The sequence below is a fragment of the Nanorana parkeri genome, unplaced genomic scaffold (genome assembly GCF_000935625.1).
Source record: "Nanorana parkeri isolate BGI_ZX_2015 unplaced genomic scaffold, ASM93562v1 scaffold1332, whole genome shotgun sequence".
Lineage (NCBI taxonomy): Eukaryota > Metazoa > Chordata > Amphibia > Anura > Dicroglossidae > Nanorana > Nanorana parkeri.
This window is the reverse complement of record NW_017307600.1, coordinates 348,249-372,374: the sequence shown is the minus strand read 5'-3', so window position 1 is coordinate 372,374 and position 24,126 is coordinate 348,249. Positions and strand designations below refer to the sequence as shown.

The following is a 24,126-nucleotide window of genomic DNA, read 5'->3' as shown; positions in this document are numbered from 1 at the left end:
TTTTCGGGGAAACACGGTATTAATGATAACCAATCTGTATTAGGAAGGAGATGATGGAGAACCGTTTTAATGAAAGTGTAGAAGACCTGTACCATGGCGGTTGTCACATTTGAGTAATTCGAGGGCCTGCTGAGCAGACAGCAATTGTCAGTGATCGCCCTGCAAAGGCTGTTCTAGGCGCACATTCACTTTACATGGAGTTCGTTCAGTTGTAGTTTTTGATAGGTCGCTCCTGATGGACACAGGTTGTTCTTCTTGCCATCACCCAGGATCCCCTTGTTGCCTGCAGGAGACGCTAGCGAGCCACAACCTTCACATACACCCCATCCTTAGGCCGCAGAGTGGACACGGTGGTGACCTGGAGTGGAATCTGTAGGAGAGAAGAGACACGTCTTCATTATTCTGGTCAGACGGAGGGATACTAGAAGATGCTACAGATCCAAACCCAGGAAGGTCACCAGCCATGGAATGGTGGCAAAGCCCAACCCTTTGGCTGCCACTGACGTAAGGCTTATGGCAGAACAGAACCACTTGTAGCTGCCCAGCTCAGTAAGCCTCATGTCAGCTGCATTCCCTTCAGCTAAAAGCTTATGCTCTCCTCAGTAATAACAGAAGGGTCCCCCAGACCAGGGGTAGGCAACCTCAGCACTCCAGCTGTTGTGGAACTACAACTCCCATGAGGCATAGTAAAGACTGACAGCCACAGACATGACTCCCAGAGACAGATGCATTATGGGATTTCTAGTTTCACCACAGCTGGAAGGCTGAGGTTTCCTACCCCTGCTCTAGACCCTTCTGACCAATGAATAGCTGTGATCAGTGGCTGACCAGCAAGCAAAGGCTTTGTGTAATACCGACCCATAAACAGCAGATGGTGCTCTTGCACACGGTTACATCCATCTATACGTGTACTGTATATCCCATCAGGATAGTGTATGTACCTGGGTGCGGGACGAGGTTTCAAAGCGGAATTTCCTCAGGACGCGGTAAAGAGTCATTTTGGCTTCCAGGACGGCGAGTCTCATTCCGATACAGCTGCGCGGCCCTGCGCCAAACGGGAGGTAAGAGAATGGGTGGCGCTTCTGCTTCTCTTCTGCTGTGAACCTGAAGGAAAGGACCAACATGATGTGAAGGACCAAACAGCAATCACTGTGGCAGCCCTGGGCAGCTACATGTTCTACTGTGCGGTGTCTGGAATGCTGGGACTTGTGGTACCACCTGAGCTAATGACAGTCACAGACCTAACAGTTCAGGAGAGCAATAGGCCTGATTTAAAGGCAAGCTATCACTGCAGGAACCTGGGAACTCCATCCTTCTATAAGGCCTTGAGGCTTCAGCTTGTATAAGGAGGATGTTAACCACTTGCTGTCCAGAGCAATTTCTTACATTTGCACACACTTGATAAAATCTGACTGTTTGGCTAGAAAACAGCTTCAGACCCCCAAACAATAATACATTTTCTGAAAGCAGAGGCCCTGTAGAATAAAAAGATGGTGGTTGCAATTTTTTATGTCGCACGGTATTTGCGCAAATGTTTATCAAACAAGTATTTTTAGGATACAATCCATTAATGTGAAATTTAGTGCACAGAAACAGAATATAATGCCCAATTTGTTGGTAAAATATAAAAGACGGGGTCACGCCGGGTATATAGACACCAAACATGTCATTGAAACCGCAAAAAAACTACAATAACCTAAACTTCCCATAGTCACTTTTACGGCTCATCAGTTTAGTGCTAACAGTGATTGATTGGCCTAAAATTATTGCTCGCACTCTGATGCTTGCGACGATATGTAACGTGCGGCACAATTTTCGTTTTTGCATGTAGGCGCATTCGACGCATGTCTGCATAGTATGTGGGTGTCGGGGGACTTTAAAATATTTTTTTTTTGCATTTGTTACTTTGATTTGTACCATTTTTTTTTACACTCAACTTTATTGCCATCACATAACTAACAAGCCCCCTATGTAACAGCAAATATAATGTGACAGGTCCTCTTTATGGAGACCTCAGAGGCCTTTCAGACCCCTAATGTCACCTAGGGACCCTAAAGAAGCTGATGAAGCAGAGATCTGCTTCACCAGCTTCTTATTCTGGCTCTAAGAGGCGGAGAATGTGCCCAGTGACACCGGAAGTGATGTAATGCAGCTCACTTCCGTGTCCAGTGATTGGAGGAGAGATCAGCGGCTGCAGCAGCAGCAGCCATGTAATTGGTATAACCGCTTCCAGCGGAGGACGTGTATTTATGTGAAACCCGGACGTGGTTAAAGCAGAACGCCAGCCAAATAAAAGATACAAACGAAAAGCCCATAAAAAAACAAAGAAAAAACCCCAAACAAACCATCTTTTGCTGCAATAATACTTTTGACTGCCACTACATGTCTTTAGTCCGAAGGCCACCCACTTCCTCCGAGATCCACCCCAGCCTGTTACTAGCAAGTGGAAGGAGAAGCAGCACAGTGATGAGCTCATCTGTCACTCTGCTCTCCCCTCCTATTAGCATGCCTCTTGCCATCACATTAACGGTTTGTCACCTGTGCTGCTTCTCACTCTTCCAGTAAGAGCTCTGCTGTACGGGGACTGCAAGAGGCGGCTCATACCAGGTCACAGTCAGGTACTTACATTGCTTCCATTTAAAAATACATTTGATGATGTACTGATGATGATGATGATGTACTGATGAGACTGATGATTGCAGAGCTCCTGTTTCATGTTTGCAAGAGTAACCCAGAGGATCCGTTTGAAAACGGATCTTAATGGGAGTGCTGCCACTTTAAACAAGCTGCTAGCAGACTTTAACACTATTTGAAGCTTGTTAAATGCCTACTTATAGCTTGTTTAAAGTGACAACACTCCTACTAAAAGCTGTGCTCAACATCGCCAAACTGGAGATGAAGTTACTTTAGGATGGGGGTAGGCAAACTTCACCTCCCCCCTTTCCCTAGCTGTGGGGAAACTACAAGTCAAACAAGGCATTGAAAAACGCTGAGGGCTCCAGGCATGGATCCCAGAGGCAGATGCATGATGGAATTTGTAGTTTCACAACAGATGGAGGGCTAGAGCTTGGCTACCCCTGCTTTTGGGCCCGTGTCAAAGGGTTTTGTCATGCTATACAAGTCTATGGTGTCAGACAGGTTTTGCAATGCCATGCAAAGTCCATAGGAATGCAAAACCTGTTTCAAGCAGGTCAAATGCGGAAGAGAAGCAAAATGACTTTATTGGATTATAAAAACAACGGAAATGTATTCACAAACAACCAATAAGAAAACCCCTTTGACCCTAGAAACGCATCAAGCAAAGGGGGATGTGCAGCAAGATGGACTCCGCTCTTCACCTGCACTTTTAAAGCCTCAGATGTTCGTCCGTCCTCAGCTTTCCTGAGATCCTGCCATTACAAGCCTTTTCTTATTGGTTGTTTGGGAGTACATTTTCTTTGTTTTTATAATCCAATAAAGTCGTTTTTACACTATGGAGGCGCTCCTTTTGCTTCTCCTCTGCTAGATACACAGTTTACCTGACTTTGAGGAGCTGCCCCGCATCGCTGGAGTTCTCCCTCTTCCTGCAAGTACGGTATTAAATTGGCGCCAGTGGTTATCTTTTAGGTCAAATGCAGGTCAGAAGATGACCAAATGTAGGTCAGAAAGAAGATGGTCAACTGCAGGTCAGAAGATGGTCAACTGCAAGTCAGAAGATGGTCAACTGCAAGTCAGAAGATGGTCAACTGCAAGTCAGAAGATGGTGAAATACAGGTCAGAAGAAGGTCAACTGCAGGTCAGAAGATGGTCAACTGCAGGTCAGAAGATGGTCAACTGCAGATCAGAAGATGGTCAACTGCAGGTCAGAAGATGGTCAACTGCAGATCAGAAGATGGTCAACTGCAGGTCAGAATATGGTCAAATGCAGGTCAGAAGAAGGTCAACTACACCTGTCAATGAAAGTTCTCAGAAGCATCTGAAATAAATGTCACAATGATGCCATCAATACAAGCCCAAAGCCTGTCCACACAGCCCCTAAAATCTTCAACAAATCTGCCAGAAGCTGGCAAATGCTTTGACCAAGTTGGCTGTCCACACTGCTCTTTCACACACTGAAGTCCTATAGTAACAAGGCCTCAAATTTGCCGAAGAAGAAACCAGCTATAAACAGCGCTTCCATGATCTCCTTACCTCTCCGGTGTGAATTTCTCCGGCTCCGGCCAGTACTGTGGATCGTTTTGCATGCAGCCGATGGGAATTTCCACCACCGTTCCAGCCTTTATCTTACACCCCAGCACAGTGTAATCTCTACCCGCTTCACGAGCAAACCTGAGAGCAATGGAATATGATCAGATTAGTGCTACGCATGGAGTATTATTACTGTTCTATACATCATCAGTCCAGGGAAAGAACAATGTATGAGTTGTGTAGAAGGGGAAATGCAGCAGCTTTCAATGGCCTTCAGATGACATTTGAGATCCCTCTGAGATACTTCTGCATTTCCTCTGACTTGCTTCTTATCTTCTTTAAAGTGATTTTGCATTTCCATTGACTTGTATGGGGAGACCAGCAGAATTACCAAGTACACAGGCCTTATCTCAGCTCAGATGAACCTGGTACATGTTTTACCAAGTGCCTGTCATGGGTGTCATCCTATTTTAAGCAGCCCCAAAGGGGGGAATGTTTTTTGTTAATACCTTTACTCAAAGGTAAAATGCTAAACATTTTAATAGTGATTCTGAATTTATTTTGACAAGCAGAAGTCACCTTCCCCATGGGCCAGTCAGAAATATATACCCAAATTCCCCCCCAGCACCCATGGGCCAGTTGGTTGTATCCCTGGAGGTACAGAATTGCCAAACACTGTAGGGCACAAATAAAAAGATTGGTTCCGGGATTATCCTGCTGCACTGGAGTTATTTGTATACATTACAAATCACGGCATACATAATGGTGAGCTGGCAGTCATACAACTGACGCATTTCACACATGGTGTTTACTCTTCAGGCTGATGAGTATGGATCGTTTTGGTGCGGAACGCTCCCAAGATTTGCCTGAGATCTCACTATTTTCTATGCCATCATTTGGAATAAATACAAAATACCGCCAATTCATCAAAATACTTCCCGGGACCAGTCTATTGTGGCTTCGGCGGAGCTGAGGATCACAGGAAGTGGTGCTGTTTGGATGGAATTTGGGTTCCCTGACGGCATCATATAGAAACTTCCCTGGGGATAGGAACATACCTGAAGGCGGGGGGATACATGCGCAAGGATTCGGAGATGACCATGTCCATATAAGGCAGATCATGAACAGTGTTGTAGTCCGCACCATCCTGCCGGGAGAACACAACAGGAATGTCAGAGGTTTGTCATGGAAACCTCGTCATAGCGATACAACAAAGGGAATACAGACAAAAGAAAGAGAAAACCCCTTCAGTAGTTCTAGTAGTTATATTCTGCCCCAAAAAACCTGGTTCACCTCAAGGGGTGAAACTCCCATTTTATGAGCCATTTCTGTTGTGGACTGACTCATGGTCATATCTAGCCATAAATGAGTGTCTCTGGATGGACAGTTGGATAAATGGCTCTATATTTAGGCTGTATCTGGGCTATGGACCAGTGGCTCTGGATGTACAGTTGGATAAATGGCTCTATATATAGGTTGTATCCTGGCTATAGACCAGCGGCTGTGGATGTACAGTTGGATAAATGGCTCTATATATAGGATGTATCTGGTCTATGGACCATCGGCTCTGGATGGACAGTTGCATAAATGGGTCTATATGTAGGCTGTATCTGGGGTATAGACCAGCAACTCTGGATGGACAGTTGGATGAATGGCTCTATATTTAGGCTGTATCTGGGCTATGGACAGTTGGATAAACGGCTCTATATTTAGGATGTATCTGGGCTATAGACCAGCAGCTCTGTATGGACAGTTGGATAAATGGCTCTATATTTAGAATGTATCTGGGCTATAGACCAGCAGCTCTGTATGGACAGTTGGATAAATGGCTCTATCTTTAGGCTGTATCTAGATTATAAACTGAAGTTTCCAGAATGGACATTTGGCCGCAGGGTCATGATTGGTTCCGTTTACTGTCCATAAAAGAAAATAAACTGTTGGTCTCTCAGATTTATAACAGAAGCGTTGAAGGCCAGCGTTTGGTACTCACATGTGTTTCGGCAAACTCATCCACCTCATTGAGCAGCTTTTCCTGGCAATGGGGATTGGTAGCCAGTAGGTAGGTGGTGAAAGACAGAAGGCTGCAGGTGGTCTCATATCCAGCGATAAGGAAGATGAAGGCTTGGCCCAGGATCTCATCCTCATCCAGCGTCTTCGTTGATTTCCTTGTGGTCTCCTCACCTTGTGCCTCCGCACTTCCCCTGTGTGAAGCTGACAGGTCAGCTTGGTTGACGATGTCAAAGTGATCCACGGAAACGAGTGCTGCTGCATCCCGGGCGTCCAGCATGAGCTGCAGAAAATCTCGCCGTCTCTAGGCAAACGGAGAACAGAATCTCCCGCTTAATGCTATCATACTATTTATGTACAGCCAAGTGTGAAACACTAAACAATTCAGCAAAGCATGAAGAAGCAAGACAAAAATAAAAATTCAATCAAGTACAAAAACATAGCTCATAGTCAGTAGCTGCTCCTGTGACCTGCCAAGCACCCTCAAAAATCATAGGACCTGAGTGTTATGGGTGACACAAAACATGAGCACTAGATAAACCTTGCATGGAATGAGATGGCTTGAAAATAATAGGTTGGACTCCAGGAATTACACAAAACTACCTTTGCTATAACTCCCCCCGTGCACTGAAAGGGTTACATTTTCGTTAAGCCTGGAAGTATAGGAATAAGCTATACTACTTACCTTATTCCTCGTTCCAGCAGCCTCCCTCCATCTGTGCGACTGGTCCCCGAAAGCCTCTTCTCTTAGACACTCATGCCAATGTCATCTCATACAATGCAGGATCAATATCGTTGCACTGTAGATGAGGACGGCGAGGGATCGCCCAAAACCTGAAGCCTCAGGAAGAAGAGTTGACCATAAAATCCCCGATGCTGACGACGTACACTGTACGTCGTCAGTCACGAAGGGGTTAAAGGAAAAAAAAATAAAAAATTTGGCTTTAATAGTATACCCTATTACTGTACGCCTAGACAAAACAAGCATTTAAAATGACACCCAAACTCTGGAGTTAAATCTTAAAAATACATTCAAGTACCTAACAAAATGTATAAGGATTGGCTGTAGATCCTCCAATCATCTCTGAATTGGTGCTGACTCTGTCCTTCCTTCTGGAGGGGGGCTACTTTTGTTCCCCATGGTCCCTGCATGTGTAAGTAGCCACCACTCCAAGCCCACTCCTGTGATGAACTACAATCTCAATACAAATTAGCAAACTAAACATGAGATTGTAGTCCATCACAGGAGTGAGCTTGCAGCGGTGACGACTTCACAACACACACAGGGACCATGGGGAACAAAAGTAGTCACCCTCCAGAAGGAAGGACAGTGTCAGCTCCAATTCAGAGATGATTTCAGGATCTACAGCCAGTGGTGTATTTAGGTTTTGTGCTGCCCTAGACAAGACAACACTCGAGCACCCCTCCAGTCTAAATTTGCCCCATCCCTTCCATTTTGTGTAACCTGTCAGTATCCAGCTTCTGACAGGTTGTGCTATTAGTAGGGATGCACAGATACTTTTCGAGTACCAATGCCGATACTTGGCATTTTCATGAGAACTACCAGGGTTGCAGCGGTTGCAGCTGGGACCGGGCTCTGGCGCTCCACCACTGTCCTGAAATCATTAGTCTATATTGATTTAGAAAAACTGTCACATGACTATAAACAAAAATGTATCAGTACTCGTACTTGTAAGTACTTGGCAAGTACCAGTACTCGTACTCGCAAAACTGGTATCTGTGCATCCCTTTATAAAAACAAAATCGTACATTAAAACAGAGATGTACAAATCCCAGGAGCTTACAGAGTCCCGGCGGCAAAAGTCACCGGGAGTCTGTTTAAACAGCCCCGATGCTGACGACGTACACTGTACGTCGTCAGTCACGAAGGGGTTAAAGGAAAAAAAAATAAAAAATTTGGCTTTAATAGTATACCCTATTACTGTACGCCTAGACAAAACAAGCATTTAAAATGACACCCAAACTCTGGAGTTAAATCTTAAAAATACATTCAAGTACCTAACAAAATGTATAAGGATTGGCTGTAGATCCTCCAATCATCTCTGAATTGGTGCTGACTCTGTCCTTCCTTCTGGAGGGGGGCTACTTTTGTTCCCCATGGTCCCTGCATGTGTAAGTAGCCACCACTCCAAGCCCACTCCTGTGATGAACTACAATCTCAATACAAATTAGCAAACTAAACATGAGATTGTAGTCCATCACAGGAGTGAGCTTGCAGCGGTGACGACTTCACAACACACACAGGGACCATGGGGAACAAAAGTAGTCACCCTCCAGAAGGAAGGACAGTGTCAGCTCCAATTCAGAGATGATTTCAGGATCTACAGCCAGTGGTGTATTTAGGTTTTGTGCTGCCCTAGACAAGACAACACTCGAGCACCCCTCCAGTCTAAATTTGCCCCATCCCTTCCATTTTGTGTAACCTGTCAGTATCCAGCTTCTGACAGGTTGTGCTATTAGTAGGGATGCACAGATACTTTTCGAGTACCAATGCCGATACTTGGCATTTTCATGAGAACTACCAGGGTTGCAGCGGTTGCAGCTGGGACCGGGCTCTGGCGCTCCACCACTGTCCTGAAATCATTAGTCTATATTGATTTAGAAAAACTGTCACATGACTATAAACAAAAATGTATCAGTACTCGTACTTGTAAGTACTTGGCAAGTACCAGTACTCGTACTCGCAAAACTGGTATCTGTGCATCCCTTTATAAAAACAAAATCGTACATTAAAACAGAGATGTACAAATCCCAGGAGCTCCGTGTGCTCCTTACAAATGACAGCTGCCTCCTAATTTTTCCATTTTTCTCTAGTATAGTCTTGGAGCTCAAAAGTATCGGTACATTATACTTGTACTTGTACCAAGTACTGTACTTGGTATCTGTGCAACCCTAGCTATTAGCATAGCAAGGAAGCCAGAGCCCACCTGAGACACCACAGAGCCCACCATGGATCTTCCAGAGCCCACCTGAGACCCCACCATGGATCTTGCAGAGCCCACCATGGATCTTCCAGAGCCCACCTGAGACCCCACCATGGATCTTGCAGAGCCCACCTGAGACCCCGAAGAGCCCACCATAGATCCTGCACAGCCCACCACAGAGCCCACCATAATCCTGCACAGCCCACCATAGTCTCTGCATAGCCCACCTGAGACCCCACACAATACTTACCTCATTCCTTGCTTCGGCTGGCCCCCTTCATGTGTACTGTGCTGGAACTCCTGTGACAGGTGAGAGAGGAAGAGCACAGCTCTCCCCTCTTACTGTCTAAACGGAGCGGCAGGATTACATTTCCCCCCCGCCGCTCTGCTCACCGCTCTCCATACTGAAGACGGCGGCGGCGAGGACGGAGCCGGGAGGACGCAGCATGGAGAGAGGTAAGTGTATATATAAAATCACTTTACAGTTTAAAGAGATTTCCTCTCCCATATGTGTTTACAGTAAATCTTTAAATTTGACTGACTTGACTGTTGTTCCATTTCCAAAACACATTGCTGGCAGTTGAAAAATGTAATTTCTTTTTCCACTGCAGCTTTAATTAAATTTATATGGCTTCCTTACAAGTGAGTGCTGCTCCTTTCTTTGTCTTTTAAGTTCTTTCCTAAACAAATATTTGTCTTGTTATCCAGAATCCTTCCCTGCATCAGAAAACAAGAATAGCGTCTCTCCATAAATACAGGGATTCCCTCCTCCTTTGTTTCAGACCAGACTAAAATGCAGTCAGACGGTTGCACCCTGAATCCTGCTACCACACAAAATGAAAAGCAAACAGATTTCAGCTCGCTAATCCCCGTAATGAAGCCAATTATTGCTCCTGAGCTGCGCAGTGCGTCACAGAGAAGGCTGCAGCGAGTAATGAGACGCCGGGTACCTCGTTAGCCGGCTGCTGGTCTCGAAGGGCGATCATCTCCCTGATGGCCTTGCGGAAGAAGCTGTTTATCTGGTCACGTTTCTTGTTGGGAACGCGACGGGCGATGGGAAACATTATTAAGGGGAACGCCACTGGGGGAGCCAGAAAAGAGATGGAGACTTATTACAGAGAAATTGGACTTAATAATAAGGGCCGTTAATTAATTTAAGTGGATAAAATCCCTGACTGAGTGACATTTACTTTGCTCTGTGAGTATCATAAAAAGTTGTAATTTAAAAAAAAATGTAATCCTTGTTTCCAGCTTATACTCTACTTTTGCTTGATCTCCATACTGCTGAATTTCTGTAACCACTTCCTGTCCACATGCATCCCAGCGATAGCTGCATGGCATTTCTCAAGGCGGGTTTCCTGATGGTGACAATAGTGGCCCATGCCTGCATAATGTGTATTAAAACAGCCACTTTTAGTCTCTATCAGTTAGAAGGTGACAATGCAGGAGCACAATTAGGACCCCTGGGGGGAGGGGGATGGGGCACGTGCCAAATATTGGTAGACTACAGTTCACCTTACATTATGGAGAAAACCCAAGGGACGGGCATGACACTAAAATTGGGCTGTAATGGGTGCGGAAGAACTCTGGTGGGCAAATCCCCATCACACGACATAAATATCAAGGCTCATGATTTTCCCAACCAGCAACCATTCAAAACTGAAATATTAGTTCTAAATGAAGTCAACCTTTAAGTAAATGATATCATTTTGATTATTTAGAGTATATATCTAAAGTGAACATTTTTAAAATAGTTTTGAATAGAGTAAGATAGCGTTAAAACCCCTGAAGGTTTTTTTTGACCGTCTGTGTCCCACAACAGTAGAGGAAATCTCTCCATTGTAACATTTACCGCTACTGTGACCCAGCTTCGGGTCTGGGTTTCATTCAGTTAAAGGAGAACTATGGGGTTAAGGCTTTTCCCAATAGTTCTCCTTAGGTCAACGGGAGGACACAAACTAGCGTCCTCCCGTCACCTTAAGCTCAGTATACCTCAAGCGACAGCTTGCGTTATACTGAGACGCCACAGTATACCGCAAGCTACTGCTCGCGGTATACTGAGACGCCGCAGCTGAAGCGGATCCCGACAATTCTGTCTGGATCCGCCTAGCCCATGAGTGACAGCTGGCCCTGTCTATCTAGAGGCAGAGCCAGCTGTACCCGCCCCCTCCCCCATCCGTTCCGGCCAATCACAATCAAGCTGGTCAAACAACATGGAGCCGGCTTCCCAGGCAATCAGGAAGCCGTGCGACATGTCATTACCCACCACCCGACTTCCTGATTGCCCGGGAAGCCGGCTCCATGCTGCGGAAGCACCACTATCGGTACTCGGTATCGGCAAGTACAAAACTCGTACTCGATATCGAAAAATCGGTATCGGTGCATCCCTACTCACACCGAACGGTATTCTGGTTCACAAAACTAAGACACCAGCAGCACTGGCGGATCGGAGCGGGGAGGGGGGAATCCAGCCCCTCCCCTGTCACAGCAGAAAGCCGTGGCAGGATCGAGAGGTGAGCGAACGCCGGTATGTGTTCGCTCACTTCTCGATCTACTGAGCCGACCTGTGACAGTCTCATTGTCACAGGTCGGCTAGAACTATGAAGTGAGTGAAAAGCCCCTGATCTTCCTGTGTCACCAAGTGCACCCTCGTGCACCCCATGTTTCAGGTGTGTCCCTGAGTCTCCTGTGTCTCCAAGTGCACCCCATGTGTCCAGGTGTGTCCTTAAGCTTTCTATGTCTCCAAGTGCACCCTGTGTCTCCAGGTGTGCCCCTGAGCTTTCTGTGTCTCCAAGTGCACCCCATGTCTTCAGGTGTGTCCCTGAGCCTCCTGTGTCTCCAAGTGCACCCCTGGGCACCTCCATGACTCCTGTGCCTCCACATACGCTCCGCTACTCCTGCAGTCGTCTGGCCTGCAAAGCTCCATCATCAGCATTCTCTGCTGCTTCTCTACATTCAGGTTTGCTGATGCACTTTCCTATGGCTACAGACCTCTCTGTCCATAATATCCAAAATTCAGACAGTTATTACCAAAACAAATGTCACCACCGGAAGATTTCCCTTCTAGTCATGTTCTGGTGTCGTCTTAAAATTATGGACTTTCCCTAGGTTTTCGCCAGGACAAATAGAGAAGATGAATTTGCCCAGTGGGGACACAGACAGTTCTCCAGTACAAAGGACTGCAGTAATGTTATAAATGGTTAAGTAAGTAACCGTTTCTTTATAATGAGGGCTCAGATCCAAAAGTACTTTTATTTTATTACATTTAGTGTGCAGTGACATAAGAAGGAAGTGGGTGGGTCTTCCCCTTCTCTCCTCCCCTGCGGATCTGTGCAAAGCAGGAGAATGATAAAGACTGTCCTAATGTAGGAGAGCCTGGCTGAGCCCGGATGTTTCTATAAGACCCCCGATATTTGCCTTTCAGGCTCCTTTCCTAACTCACTTGTCAGCAGAACAAACGGTTTGAAGGGAGTGAATAACTCCAGGAACTTTTTGCTGTTCTGCACCAGTGGGTGATCCGGATCATTCTGCGAGTCCACTTTTGTACCGAAAGCCACGCTGGCGACAATGTCCATCGTATAGCAGGCAAAACATCTACAAGAACAAGAAATTAGAAGTGAATGAACACATGTATTAAACAACTAATCCCAAACCCAGGACTTCAGCCCTTATATAGCAGAGGCAAATGGATGGCAGCTCACCAGTCAGCCTGAGCTCATCTCCTGACAATGCTAGTTGCCCCGCAGGGGCATCCCGAGGTCGGGTGTCACTCAGTCTCCAGACCAGGTGACACCCTGCCGTGTAGTCATCGTGCATGCGCGGCCTCCTGATTGACGCCTGCCGGCGGCCATCTTTGTGATGGACACCAGCAGAGAGAGGAGGGGGAGTTCACCCGGCGGGATTAGGTATGCCAACGGTGCCCTTCTCTCCAGACTCTGTCGGGCTCTCGATCCATGACCATGAACCTGACTTTTTAGAGGGGGTGACACCAAAATGACTGCCAGTCATTTTGGTGTCACTCCTGCAATGGTGTCACCTGGGTGATGCCACTGTTGCCTGGTGGTCCTTTGGCCACAATACTTTGAGTCACTAACCCAGAACAAGTATTTAAAGAGAGATCAGAAGACCTTATCAGATGGTACTGACTGGCATGTGTGTGCCAGGTCACTGCAGCTAGGCAATCAGTTGCAACATAACAGTTGGAAACTAGGATTTTCAGAAGGTCAGAAAGGGCGGCCCTGTATAGCTCTTATGAAATGGTTTATTTTAAGCCATACCCAGCCTTACCCCCAATTTTATTATTAACCTAACCCCTCATTTTGCACACTGACAATCCCCCACTGGGAGCCTCTAAGAAGAATCTTCACACTTAATCTGCGTCAAAAGATACCGGCGCCAACAGCGACCAAGGCCTGCAATCCGAGCTTTTACTCATACACATACTGTACAATCCTCCGTGGGCTAAAAATAGTGTCCTGACCAGCCAATCACACGCCTCCTGTCATTACCTCTGAACATTACACGGCTCTCCTGAGTCCGCATACGGCTGCAAGTTACTGATCAGCACATCACAGCCCTGGTTTATCAGCGGGCACATCTAGAGAGAAAAGGACAGACATAGCAAAATATAAGTCAAAGGTTCAGCCACAGACAGATAAAAATAAAATACTCATTTTTTTTCTTTTATTGATTCGGACAGTTTTTTCCTGTTTATAAAAATGCTGCGGGCAATTTCTCAGCTTTTATTTCATTTTGCCCTAGAAGAAAAAAAATCCGATGACATCTTCTCTGTAGAGGTTTGTCTTCAGCACTGAGAGATCAGCACTACTAGTTCCTGGTGTGGGGCTTCCGGCACTAGAAACCACTGTAAGGCCCCATTCACATCAGGGCGAATGCGTTTCAGCGCGGTTTGTGCGTTAATTTTAAAAGGGGCGTTTTTGGGCATTTCTATTCACGTTTCAGTGCAGAAACGCAATTAAAAACGCCCAAAAATGCGCCGATCAGCACGTTTCCATTGAAATCCATATAGAATGCATGCTGATGAGCGTAAAAAAATAGCTCAGGGAGCATTTAAGGCGGCAGGCAGTTCGGACTGCGCGGACCCGCGCAATTGCATGAATGCTACCCATAGCAATGTATGGGGTTGTTTTTGTCGGCGGTTCAGCGTGGACAAATCCACGTAACCGAGCCCCCATGGTGTGAACGGGGCCTAACTGAGGGTACTCCAAAAGATTACCACAACCGCTAAGCTGATTGTTAACCTGACCCGAGCACATAATCTCTGCACCAGAACCCCAACACTTCACCTAACCCTGGAAATAAACCCTCAAAGCTGGCTGTACACTGGTCAAGTCAACAGGACTCGGCCAAAATTCAACCAGTGTGTGGCCCCATCAGTCCCTCTAAGAGCCGGTGTGAGAATTCTCAGCAGAACACTATCTGCAGCCAAGCAGTTGCAGTCACTGTTCTGGAATTGTGACAGTGGCACACCCTCCACTGTCAAAATATAATAGCCCTGCAGGGGGAAATTCCCACATACAGGTTGAATAGTGTGGATGGGGGACACTGAGTGTTTTTTCAGATCCACGGGCTGAATGAGAAGAATGGGGAATCCTCCCAATAACACCCACATGCACAAAAATTAGCCCCTAGACCAGGGGTGGGCAACTCCGGCCCTCCAGCTGTGCTTTAACTACAAATCCCAACATCTCTATAGGTTGAACTTGATGGACTTGTGTCTTTTTTTCAACCTGACTAACTATGTAACATGCCGCTGCCTCTGGGAGTCATGCTTGTAACTGTCAGTCTTGCAATGCCTCATGGGACTTGTAGTTCCACCACAGCTGGAGGGCCGGAGTTGACCACTCCTGTCCTAAACTATACAACTATCTTTACAATCCAGCGCTTCCTCCCACAGCGGTCTCCAGAAATAATCTGGGGAGGGGGACTTACTTCTTTCATACGAGAGGCGCTAAATGAGGGTGTGAGGATACTGCGCACGCGCTTCCACCTCTCGTCCCGCAGGCACAGCAAGCTGTCACTCATCGGCTTCGTTGCCAAGTTCAGCTTCTGCTGGGTTGTCAGAGAAGAAAAGGTTAGAAAGACCCAACAGGGCAACAAAATAACCCAATACCTGAAGGTAGAAACCAATGGCACATCATGAGACACTCCCTCTAGTTGTGACAAATCACTACATGAAATATAATCAGGACAAATACAACACAAGTAATAAATGTGAAAACATCAAAAACATTACAAACATGTCAAATAAACGTTTTTAATAGGATAGAAATGAGGTGAAGTTCACAAAATACACACAGACTCCCGTCAAATTTCTGCTCATGCATTGAGTGCTGATATTTCACCATCCTGGGTGGAGTGTGGTGTACTCCTCAAGAAAGTCCTGCATTCCGAAGCCACAATGAGTGAGAACACACTTCCTATTGAAAGGACTTTTTTTTCCACTTACTCACCATCCTGTTAGTAAAGCTTGCAAAGTCCTTCTGAAGAATTTGTTTGATGGCTTCCGGGTCCGATAACAGAACCATCGGACGCCGCCCCATGTAGTATCTATAATACATACAGAACGATAAGAACGGAACGGGAGTTTCTGCATGGAGTTTGTATGTACTCCCCATGTATTATCCTGCAGATGGTCCCATCTGCTGCCCAATTCTGATAGGTTACCTGCTTACTATAGCTAGTACGATTGTCGTGGACGTTAGAGTGTGAGCATCTCTGATGCAAAGACTGATATGAACAGCTGAGTGTTCTCTGTACAGCACTATGGAATATGTCAGAGCTATATACATGTATAATAATAATAAAAATAGTGTGTAACTGTGTTGGGGACATTAGAGTAGAAGCTCCTCTGGTGCAGAGGTTTATCTGAATAGCTCAGTGTTCAGCCCATCTGTACAGCACTATAGTATATGTCAGATCTATATAAATGTGTAATAACAGTGTGTGACTGTGGCGGGATATTACAGTGTAAGCTCCTCTGGTGAAGAGACTGGTGTCATTAGCTCAGTGTTCTCTGTACAGCACTGCAGTATATGACAGAGCTATATAAATGTATAATAATAATAGTGTGTAACTGTAGGGGGGACAGTAGAGTGTAAGCTCCTCTGGTGCAGAGACTGATGTCATTAGCTCAGTGCTCTTTGTACAGCACTGTGGTATATGTCAGAGCTATATAAATGTATAATAATAATAATATTGTGTGATTGTGGGTGGACATTAGATTGCAAGCTCCTCTGGTGAAGAGACTGATGTGACTGGCTCAGTGTTCTCTGTGCAGCACTATAGTATATGTCAGAGCTATATAAATGTATAATAATAATATTGTGTGATTGTGGTCAGACATTAGAGTGTAAGCTCCTCTGTTGCAGCGCTCTCTGAAGGAATGTGACAAAACTTTGACAGTTATGAACATGGTTTTGACAAAAATGATTTAAGACTCGGAGAGCAGAATGCAGATATAAAGAAAGTCAGAAGTCTATCCAATGGATCCTCACCCTGTAATCGGTCCGTATGTTCGTATCATCTCACAGGCTCCTTCCCAGAATCCCTGCACACACAATGACAGGATTAAAGATTGACTTTATCGCTGATCCTAAAAACACTATCATTGGCTGCTGCCTAGTGACATCATCGCTCAGCGTGTTCTTATAGGGTGAATAAGTGCACCTGACCTTCTGGAAGAGCAGGACGTTCCCGATAAACGGGATCGGCTTCGGATGTCTTATCCCCATCTTCTCCAACTGAGAGAACGCTGACACAGAGTACCTGAAGAAAGAGAACCGGTCATCAAAGTAAAATTCTCACCAACCTCGGCAACTCATACTGAGCAAACGCTGAACAAGTACCTCAGCCGGTGGTCTCTACAAATGCTCAGCAAAATGCCCAAATAACCACCTAAAGATGTTCAACTCAAGTAGGAATGGGGCCTAATGCAAGATAACACTTCCACTTCCTCAGTGATAAAACTTTGGATGGTTAGTCCATGGGCTGACTAGTGTGTATTGGGGGGGGTCTTAAAATTCTCACCAACCTGAACGACTCAGACCGAGCAAACGCTGAGCAAGTACCTCAGCCGAGGCGGTGATCTGTGAAAGCCGAATGTCCGGGAGATCAGAACATCCAGACATTTAGGTGGTTGAATTTGTGAGAATTTTCCTTATATAGCTTAGCAGCAGATGCCAATACCCAGGACTGTGGTCCTTGGAAGGGCCCCCGAGGTGCTGACGATATGCAGAGTGAGGACCAATACCGCACTAAAATGAGAAAATGACTTTATGTGGGGATTAGGAGAGAGAAGATTGGTTCAGTCACAGCTGCGTTGCAGGGAACGCAGTCCGCCCAGACCTCATCTCCTACATGGACATGGCGGGTTTTGATTCATGCTTGTCTGGCTGTATCAGAATCAACCTGCGGCAAAGTCAGCGGGAGGCCCGGCCGACGTACTACCCCCCGCTGTGTCCTGCCTAGCCACCAGAGAGAACAGGCAGAGAGGCTTCTGGGTAAGCATATCATGTCCTCTAGCAGTGGAAAGAGTTAAATCATTCTGACCAAGATGCAGGCCAGCGATTGAGGGGGGGTGGTCATCTCAGCAAGCATCATACAAGCACCTAATTCTGTTTCCACCAAGGGTCTGCCCAGCCGTCCACTATTCCAATATGGAGAGATGCCGGAGAATTGAGGCATCTGCTGGCTTCCTATCGGAGACCACAGCATGAGTTCACAGCTTTGCCCATCTGCTGCACCAATTACTAGGAGGTCTCACTCTCCCCATAGAATTTTGCTTGTGTCGCAGGGAATGCAGCAGGAGGAATGAGGCTCCACGGTGAAAGATGGCAAGTTGGACATATTTTGCAGCAGGATCTGTGGATGCTTCATCTTGTTAGTGTCCATTAATAAGTGAAATACCTCTTGTGAGTGGACTGTCCTTTTAAAAAAAAAAGATGCAATTAAATTTGAATGTTCTGATTGTCGTATCACAGTATGGCCACTAGATGGTTCTAAAGGGGCACAGGAAATAAGTATTGATGCTCATCAGCTCCATCTAGAGGCCATATTGAGATATTACAATCAGAACATTCAAATTTAATAACACTTGTAAAAGGAAAAAACTACAGAACGTTCATTTGTGCATATAGCCACACAGGGTGAATGGAAACCGATACTGTGAACAGACCAGCAAATTGTTTATAATTCAACCCCTTATAAATATAGCCTACCGTCCCCGAAATTGCCAGTAGCCTCATACTCAAAACGGCACTGGATTTGAAAATTCAGCCAGTGTGTTCCTTGGTTCCAGCTCCACCCCCTGCAGCTCTAAGAAGGAGCATCTGGCACAACAGAACGGGGCCCCAATCTTCTCCTGAAACACTATGCGCAATCTGCCCACTAATTATCATACTAACGTCTGCACCGCATCATCCTGGATCGCTTTAATAAATCACAGAATGAACACTGGCCTGGCACTGCCCTTTAAAATGTCGTTTCTGAAAACGGATCCATATTTGTCCACACTGCAATGTCTGCCTCTGCTGCATGTCCCCAATGGAGTCTCACTCCTCCTGCTGCATTGCAGAACAAATTTAAACTCCACCAGGGCAAGTACATTGACCATTGGCTGCAGCAGGTGGGCGGAGCTGAGAACACAGGCAGAAAATTCTGTTCCTGAGGTCTATAAGGAGGCCGCACATTTCACCCTTTTCTCAGAAGAACACTCACCAGTACAGCAGCCCCAGGAAGCCCAAGGTGAGCGCTCCCGTCACCGCGCAGCCGTCCATCCCACCCAGCCATTCGTCCAGCATGTCTCTTCTGTCCCAGCAGTGGCGTCCACTCGGCTCCTACAACAGATAAAGACAGAAGGTCAGAGGGGCCAGGGAGCCTCCGCAGTGACACAGGATGAGGCAGCCATCCTCTATAAATATTTATACATTTCCGCCAGTCACTCCTGGACGCCGGACTGCGGGGGAATAAACATTGTATTTAATCAAATGGGACGCTTGTTATCATAAGAGACACAACTTCCAGTCCAAAGCCACTTCCCCTTCCATGCCGTCTCCGAGACCGATAAACACTCCGAATGTGACAACGCAGATCATACCAAACCAAGACCCCCCCCCTTCATATAATGGAGGAACTCCGCACAGAGACTCAGAACTACACTTAAAGAGGACCACGACAGTAGAAGTGATTGTTTTCTGAAGATATGGGGAAACAACGCGATTTAACAGCCTTTGAACGTGGGATGATTGTTGGCGCGAGCCATGGAGCGAGTATCAGCAAAACAGCAGAATTTGTTAAATGTTCAGAGCAGCTGTTGTTAAAGTGTTTAAAGACTGGACTGTCAGCCGAAAATCTGGGTCTGAACGTGCGAATTGTGGCCGTCAGCGACTAGTCAATGTTAGGGCAGAACGGAGAGTGGCAAGACTGGTACAAGACAACAGAAGGGCAACAGTGCAGTGTCAGATTCCTCGCATCATCTTTCAACATCTCGCAGAGTCACGAGGCGGCCCAACTAAGTCATCTCGTGGAGTCATCTCGTGGCCCAACGAAGTACAGATGGGGTGGTCATAACAATCTGGCCACTCAGTGTAAATTGAAGGATTTGTGCGTTACAGTGGCGTAACAATCACCATAGCAACCCATGCGGCCACTATGGGGCCCGGGGCACAGGGGGGCCCGGCCAGGACATCCCTGATGCCGTGCGGGCGCCTGAGTCGCTATGGCATCTCATGCTGCTGGCTGTCACTGGTGGCTGTGAAAAGGAACGCGCCGCTGTTCAGATTACTGACAGTTATCTGTGTAGTGGTGCGTTCCTCTCCACAGCCGCTGCTGAGTCAGTGGGAGCCAGCAGCGGTGGTGGAGGAGGCTGGACCTGGCAGTGGAGGAGGAGGCCGGCCCAGGGGGGGTCGGCAGCAGAGGAGGAGGCGGGCCCGGTGATAGAGGAGGGGGCGGGGCCCATCAGCGACCATGGAGAAAGTGGAGGCGGACAGGTAAGGAGTGTGAACAGCCCACCTGAGACCCTGCAGAGCCCACCATAGAGTCTATGGTGGGCTCTGCAGCGTCACCCTCAGGATGGGCTGTGTGGGATCTCAAGTGGGCTCTGCAAGGGGTATAACTAGAAATCACAGGGCCCCATACAAAATTTTGCTATGGGGCCCTGTGATTTTTAGTTACCCCCTTGGTTGTTAGTATGCTCATTTGCCATTGGAGATCTCCCCTTTTGGTCTTTGAGGGCAGAAATTTTATGTTTTGTCTCCTTGAGATCAATGGCCACCTTGATATGTTAAAATGGACAACCAGTCCAGGATGAAGCCGAACTGGCTCGGACCCACCTTGGTGTTATTAGACGAAAGAGAGTTAAGCTGCCATCCAATCACTATCTTGAGATAGCTCTGGTTAGGTTTTGTGGACCAATCATGGGTTCCTAATGATAGTGAATGAGGGTAGCTGGGATGGAGAGGATAGGCCAGTGCCATTGGGGAGGCCATCACAGGCAAGGAAGCCATTTTGGAGGGAACTATTTTGGGGAGGCCATCGGGGGAACCCACAGTCCAGACACTGTGTAATCCTACAGGATGGGTAATATGCTGTACAGGCATCCAATTGACGAGTTATGCTAACCATTTTATGAGATCCTATGTGTTGTGCAGGCAGTGGGGTCTCTAGGGGGGTCTGGCCCGCAACCGGGGGACACCATTGGAGGGGTGACACCAAAATGACTGACAGTCATTTTGGTGTCGCCCCCTCTGAAAAGCCGGGCACTCAGTCATGGACCCAGAGCCCGACAGTTGCTCGAGACAGAAGAGGGGACCCGGCGGCATATCTCATCCCGCTGGGTGAATGTCCCCTCCTCTCTCAGCCGGCGTCCATCACTAGGATGGTCGCTGGCAGGTAACAGTGTGTGACGTCGTCACGCGCATGTGCAATGCTGTCACTGCTGGGTGTCACCCGATACCCGGTCTGGGTGACACCCTGCCTCGGGACGCCCCTGTGTACAGGTGTTGAGTTTGTTTCTTCTCTGGTTTAGTATTGTTATTTAATATTGCTGCGCTGGTGTTCCTGTGGCAGCAATCCGGGAGAAATTATTTATTATGTCCTCGTTGTAATCTTTTCTTTGTCTAAAATCAAAGTTGTGCTTGTTTAATTCTTTGCACAATATATTCTTTTAACCTACAGTGTGTGATGTGTATTTCTTAGCTGACCTTCCCCCCTTGAGCAGTAGGAAGTGGGCGTTGATATATAATACGGATATTTTTTATTATTTTTTTTTTTTTCTTCTTTGTATCTCTATAGGTTGGACTCGATGGACTTGTGTCTTTTATCAACCTGACAAACTATGTAACATTCACTTAATTATTATTTGTTTAAATCGCCTCCATTTTTGTCACCTGTCAGTAGATTTACAGCATAAATACCTGACATGTCACAATACACAGACACAATATAGACGGGTTAGAACCTCAGGCCGTTCTTTTCCGTGACTGCGACAACCGCTGCCGCCACAGGGACAGGAAGTGAGGTGAAATCTCCCCCCAAAAAACAGCTTCCCTCTTCTCAGGATTAGTGATGGGCTCAGGCCTGTTTGCAGCACCACGTGCCGAGCCCGCCAGGAAGCTGACAGCGCCAATCACAGGTACTAATACATTTCCCGATCTCTGCAGCTGCGGACCGGGATAATGTCTCAGTACCTGTGATTGGCGCTTGCGGCGCTATCAGCTTCCTGGCGGGCTCGGCACGTGGAGCTGCGAACACGCCCGAGCCCATCACTACTCAGGATTATCTAAGGAAATGTTGTCTGGAGCCGTCACCTGACTCGCCAGAACTTCAGAGGTGTACTGCGTGGAGACCTCCCAAGGTGGAAGATTTGACTGTCACTTATTTTAGATCAGTTACAGGGCTGCAGAGTGAACTGTCCGCCCCCACGCTCGCCTGCCACAAATATTATGACAGCCTGACAGGCAGCTGTGTACATAAGCGCTCCGCCACACCTCGCAATCGCTCCCTGTTATCAGCAGACGTTAACCCTGATGCCCTGACACCCCGAGAGGTAACGCTGTGTGCCCAAATGCTTTCCTTGAAGGGTCAGATCGCCCAAAACAGGTTTCGAGTGGGTCAACCTTGGTGTGGTCCTACTTCATTTTGCAGATTAAAATAAATATAAATCCAGCAGGGATGGTGGGAGCCCCTCATAATGGGCACAGGAGGTGTGCAGACCCGGGAACTCAGCACAGGCATGGTGGGAGCCCCTCATAATGGGCACAGGAGGTGTACAGACTCAGGAACTCAGCACAGGGATGGTGGGAGCCCCTCATAATGGGCACAGCAGGTGTACAGACCCAGGAACTCAGCACAGGGATGGTGGGAGCCCCTTATAAGGAGCACAACACGAGTTCCTGGATCTGTACACCTGCTGTGCCCACTATGAGGGGCTCCCACCGTCCCTGAGCCGTGTTCCCGGGTCTGTACGCCTGCTGTGCCCATTATGAGGGTTTCCCACCATCCCTGAGCTGAGTTCCTGGGTCTGTACACCTGCTGTGCCCATTATGAGGGGCTCCCACTATTGAATTGTACATTGAATGAACTGCTGGTCTTGCTCGGGGTACCTGAGGACAGCATTCAGGAGATGTCTCCACACCATAAACATCTGATTTGCCAAAAGATTAGATCGAGATGAAAAACTAAAACTAAAAATACGCCTGAGCATTCCAGACGGGAACGTCTTCAGGTTAAAGCTGCGCTCCGGCCAAAACACATCTTTTTTTCTTTTAGCTTATTACAGACCCAGTCCGTATCGCTTCCCGGGAGATTTCTTCTCACTTCCTGTTCTGTTTGACACCCTGGAAAGGAAGTGAGCAGAAATGTCTTCAATGGGAACACCCTGAGAGAACCTGAGAAAAGGGGGAGGTGAGGAGCTCTGGAACTCTTGCTATTATAAGGGTTCTGGTTGGCTGGTTTATTTCAAGGCGGATCGTTTTCCAGGTAGCTCTCCAATGTACAGGACGATTTGGTCAGGTTCTTGTAGTAGAAGAATAAGGTAGAGAGCACCACTTTGGAAGAATTTTATATGGTGTTGTATTTGGTTAAAAATCCCAATGCGTTTTAGGGGGTCCCAAGGAGCTTCATCAGGGCTACAAGACTCCCATCCAAAGAGTGACACATGGTGACCATAACAGTAACAATACGGTGGAAGATATTTCTTCTGCAGTGCAGTAGATTCATATACCGTCTTCACCTTCCCCAACACACCTCTCCGCTCATCTGCTCCACCCTGGTGGACGGTGAATTCCGCTTACTCCAGGTTATAGCATTTGTTTTATCTTAATAATGTGTTAAAAATGCCAATGACAGATTACAGAAAGCACAAGATGACTGAGCGCCGCCAGGGGAAGACACGCCGGGACACGTTGACCACCCCAGGGAACACGAGATGACGTTACAGTGGAAATCTAACCACCGCTGACTTCCTCCATATCAAATGCATCTCACCCAGAATAGTTTCTCATTCTACACGTAAAGGCGCCATAGTGGAGTCATGTGACCACATGCTGACCGTACGATTTGCTAAAATACTCCGACTGAGAGTTATGGAATTGTTGACATCTGATTGGTTTTTGCAGGTATTGATTTTGGAAGGAGTCGTCATCTGCCCTGCTCAATGTGTCTACATGTTAAAGAGTCATTAGTCCTCTCAGTATCCCCGCTGTGGATTTGTCTATGTTATCAGTTGGAAAATATTAAATTGGCCCTATAAAGGGAGCTCCTTACTATGACGGCCATTTTGGTCTGCAACAAAACTGTGCAATCAGCAAATCAGAAATGCATCAATACCAATCAGAAATAGTGATGGGCTCGGGCGTGTTCGCAGCTTCACGTGCCGAGCCCGCCAGGAAGCTGACAGCGCCGCAGCGCCAATCACAGGCACAGAGACATTTCCCGATCTCTGCAGCTGCGGACTGGGATAATGTCTCAGTACCTGTGATTGGCGCTG

At 47.0% G+C, this 24,126-nt stretch overlaps 1 protein-coding gene across 2 annotated transcripts in view; it reads right to left on the bottom strand.

The window, feature by feature from the left end:
• Nucleotides 1–255: 255 nt before the first annotated feature.
• Nucleotides 256–24,126, bottom strand: part of TBXAS1 (thromboxane A synthase 1) — a 36,043-nt gene continuing 12,172 nt past the window's right edge. Inside the window, exons 2-14 of one of the 2 annotated variants that reach the window (XM_018569418.1) lie at nucleotides 18,858–18,976; nucleotides 16,814–16,907; nucleotides 16,637–16,689; nucleotides 15,593–15,689; nucleotides 15,072–15,188; nucleotides 13,628–13,716; nucleotides 12,562–12,713; nucleotides 10,070–10,200; nucleotides 6,158–6,478; nucleotides 5,226–5,314; nucleotides 4,171–4,308; nucleotides 942–1,104; nucleotides 256–370 (exon numbers count right to left, since the gene is read on the bottom strand). In XM_018569418.1, coding sequence (XP_018424920.1) covers nucleotides 296–370; nucleotides 942–1,104; nucleotides 4,171–4,308; nucleotides 5,226–5,314; nucleotides 6,158–6,478; nucleotides 10,070–10,200; nucleotides 12,562–12,713; nucleotides 13,628–13,716; nucleotides 15,072–15,188; nucleotides 15,593–15,689; nucleotides 16,637–16,689; nucleotides 16,814–16,907; nucleotides 18,858–18,940 — 1,602 coding nt within the window. In that variant the 5' untranslated portion in view covers nucleotides 18,941–18,976 and the 3' untranslated portion in view covers nucleotides 256–295. Of the gene's footprint in view, nucleotides 371–941; nucleotides 1,105–4,170; nucleotides 4,309–5,225; nucleotides 5,315–6,157; nucleotides 6,479–10,069; nucleotides 10,201–12,561; nucleotides 12,714–13,627; nucleotides 13,717–15,071; nucleotides 15,189–15,592; nucleotides 15,690–16,636; nucleotides 16,690–16,813; nucleotides 16,908–18,857; nucleotides 18,977–24,126 lie in introns of those variants that run through there. The other variant, XM_018569419.1, reaches the window with a different exon arrangement.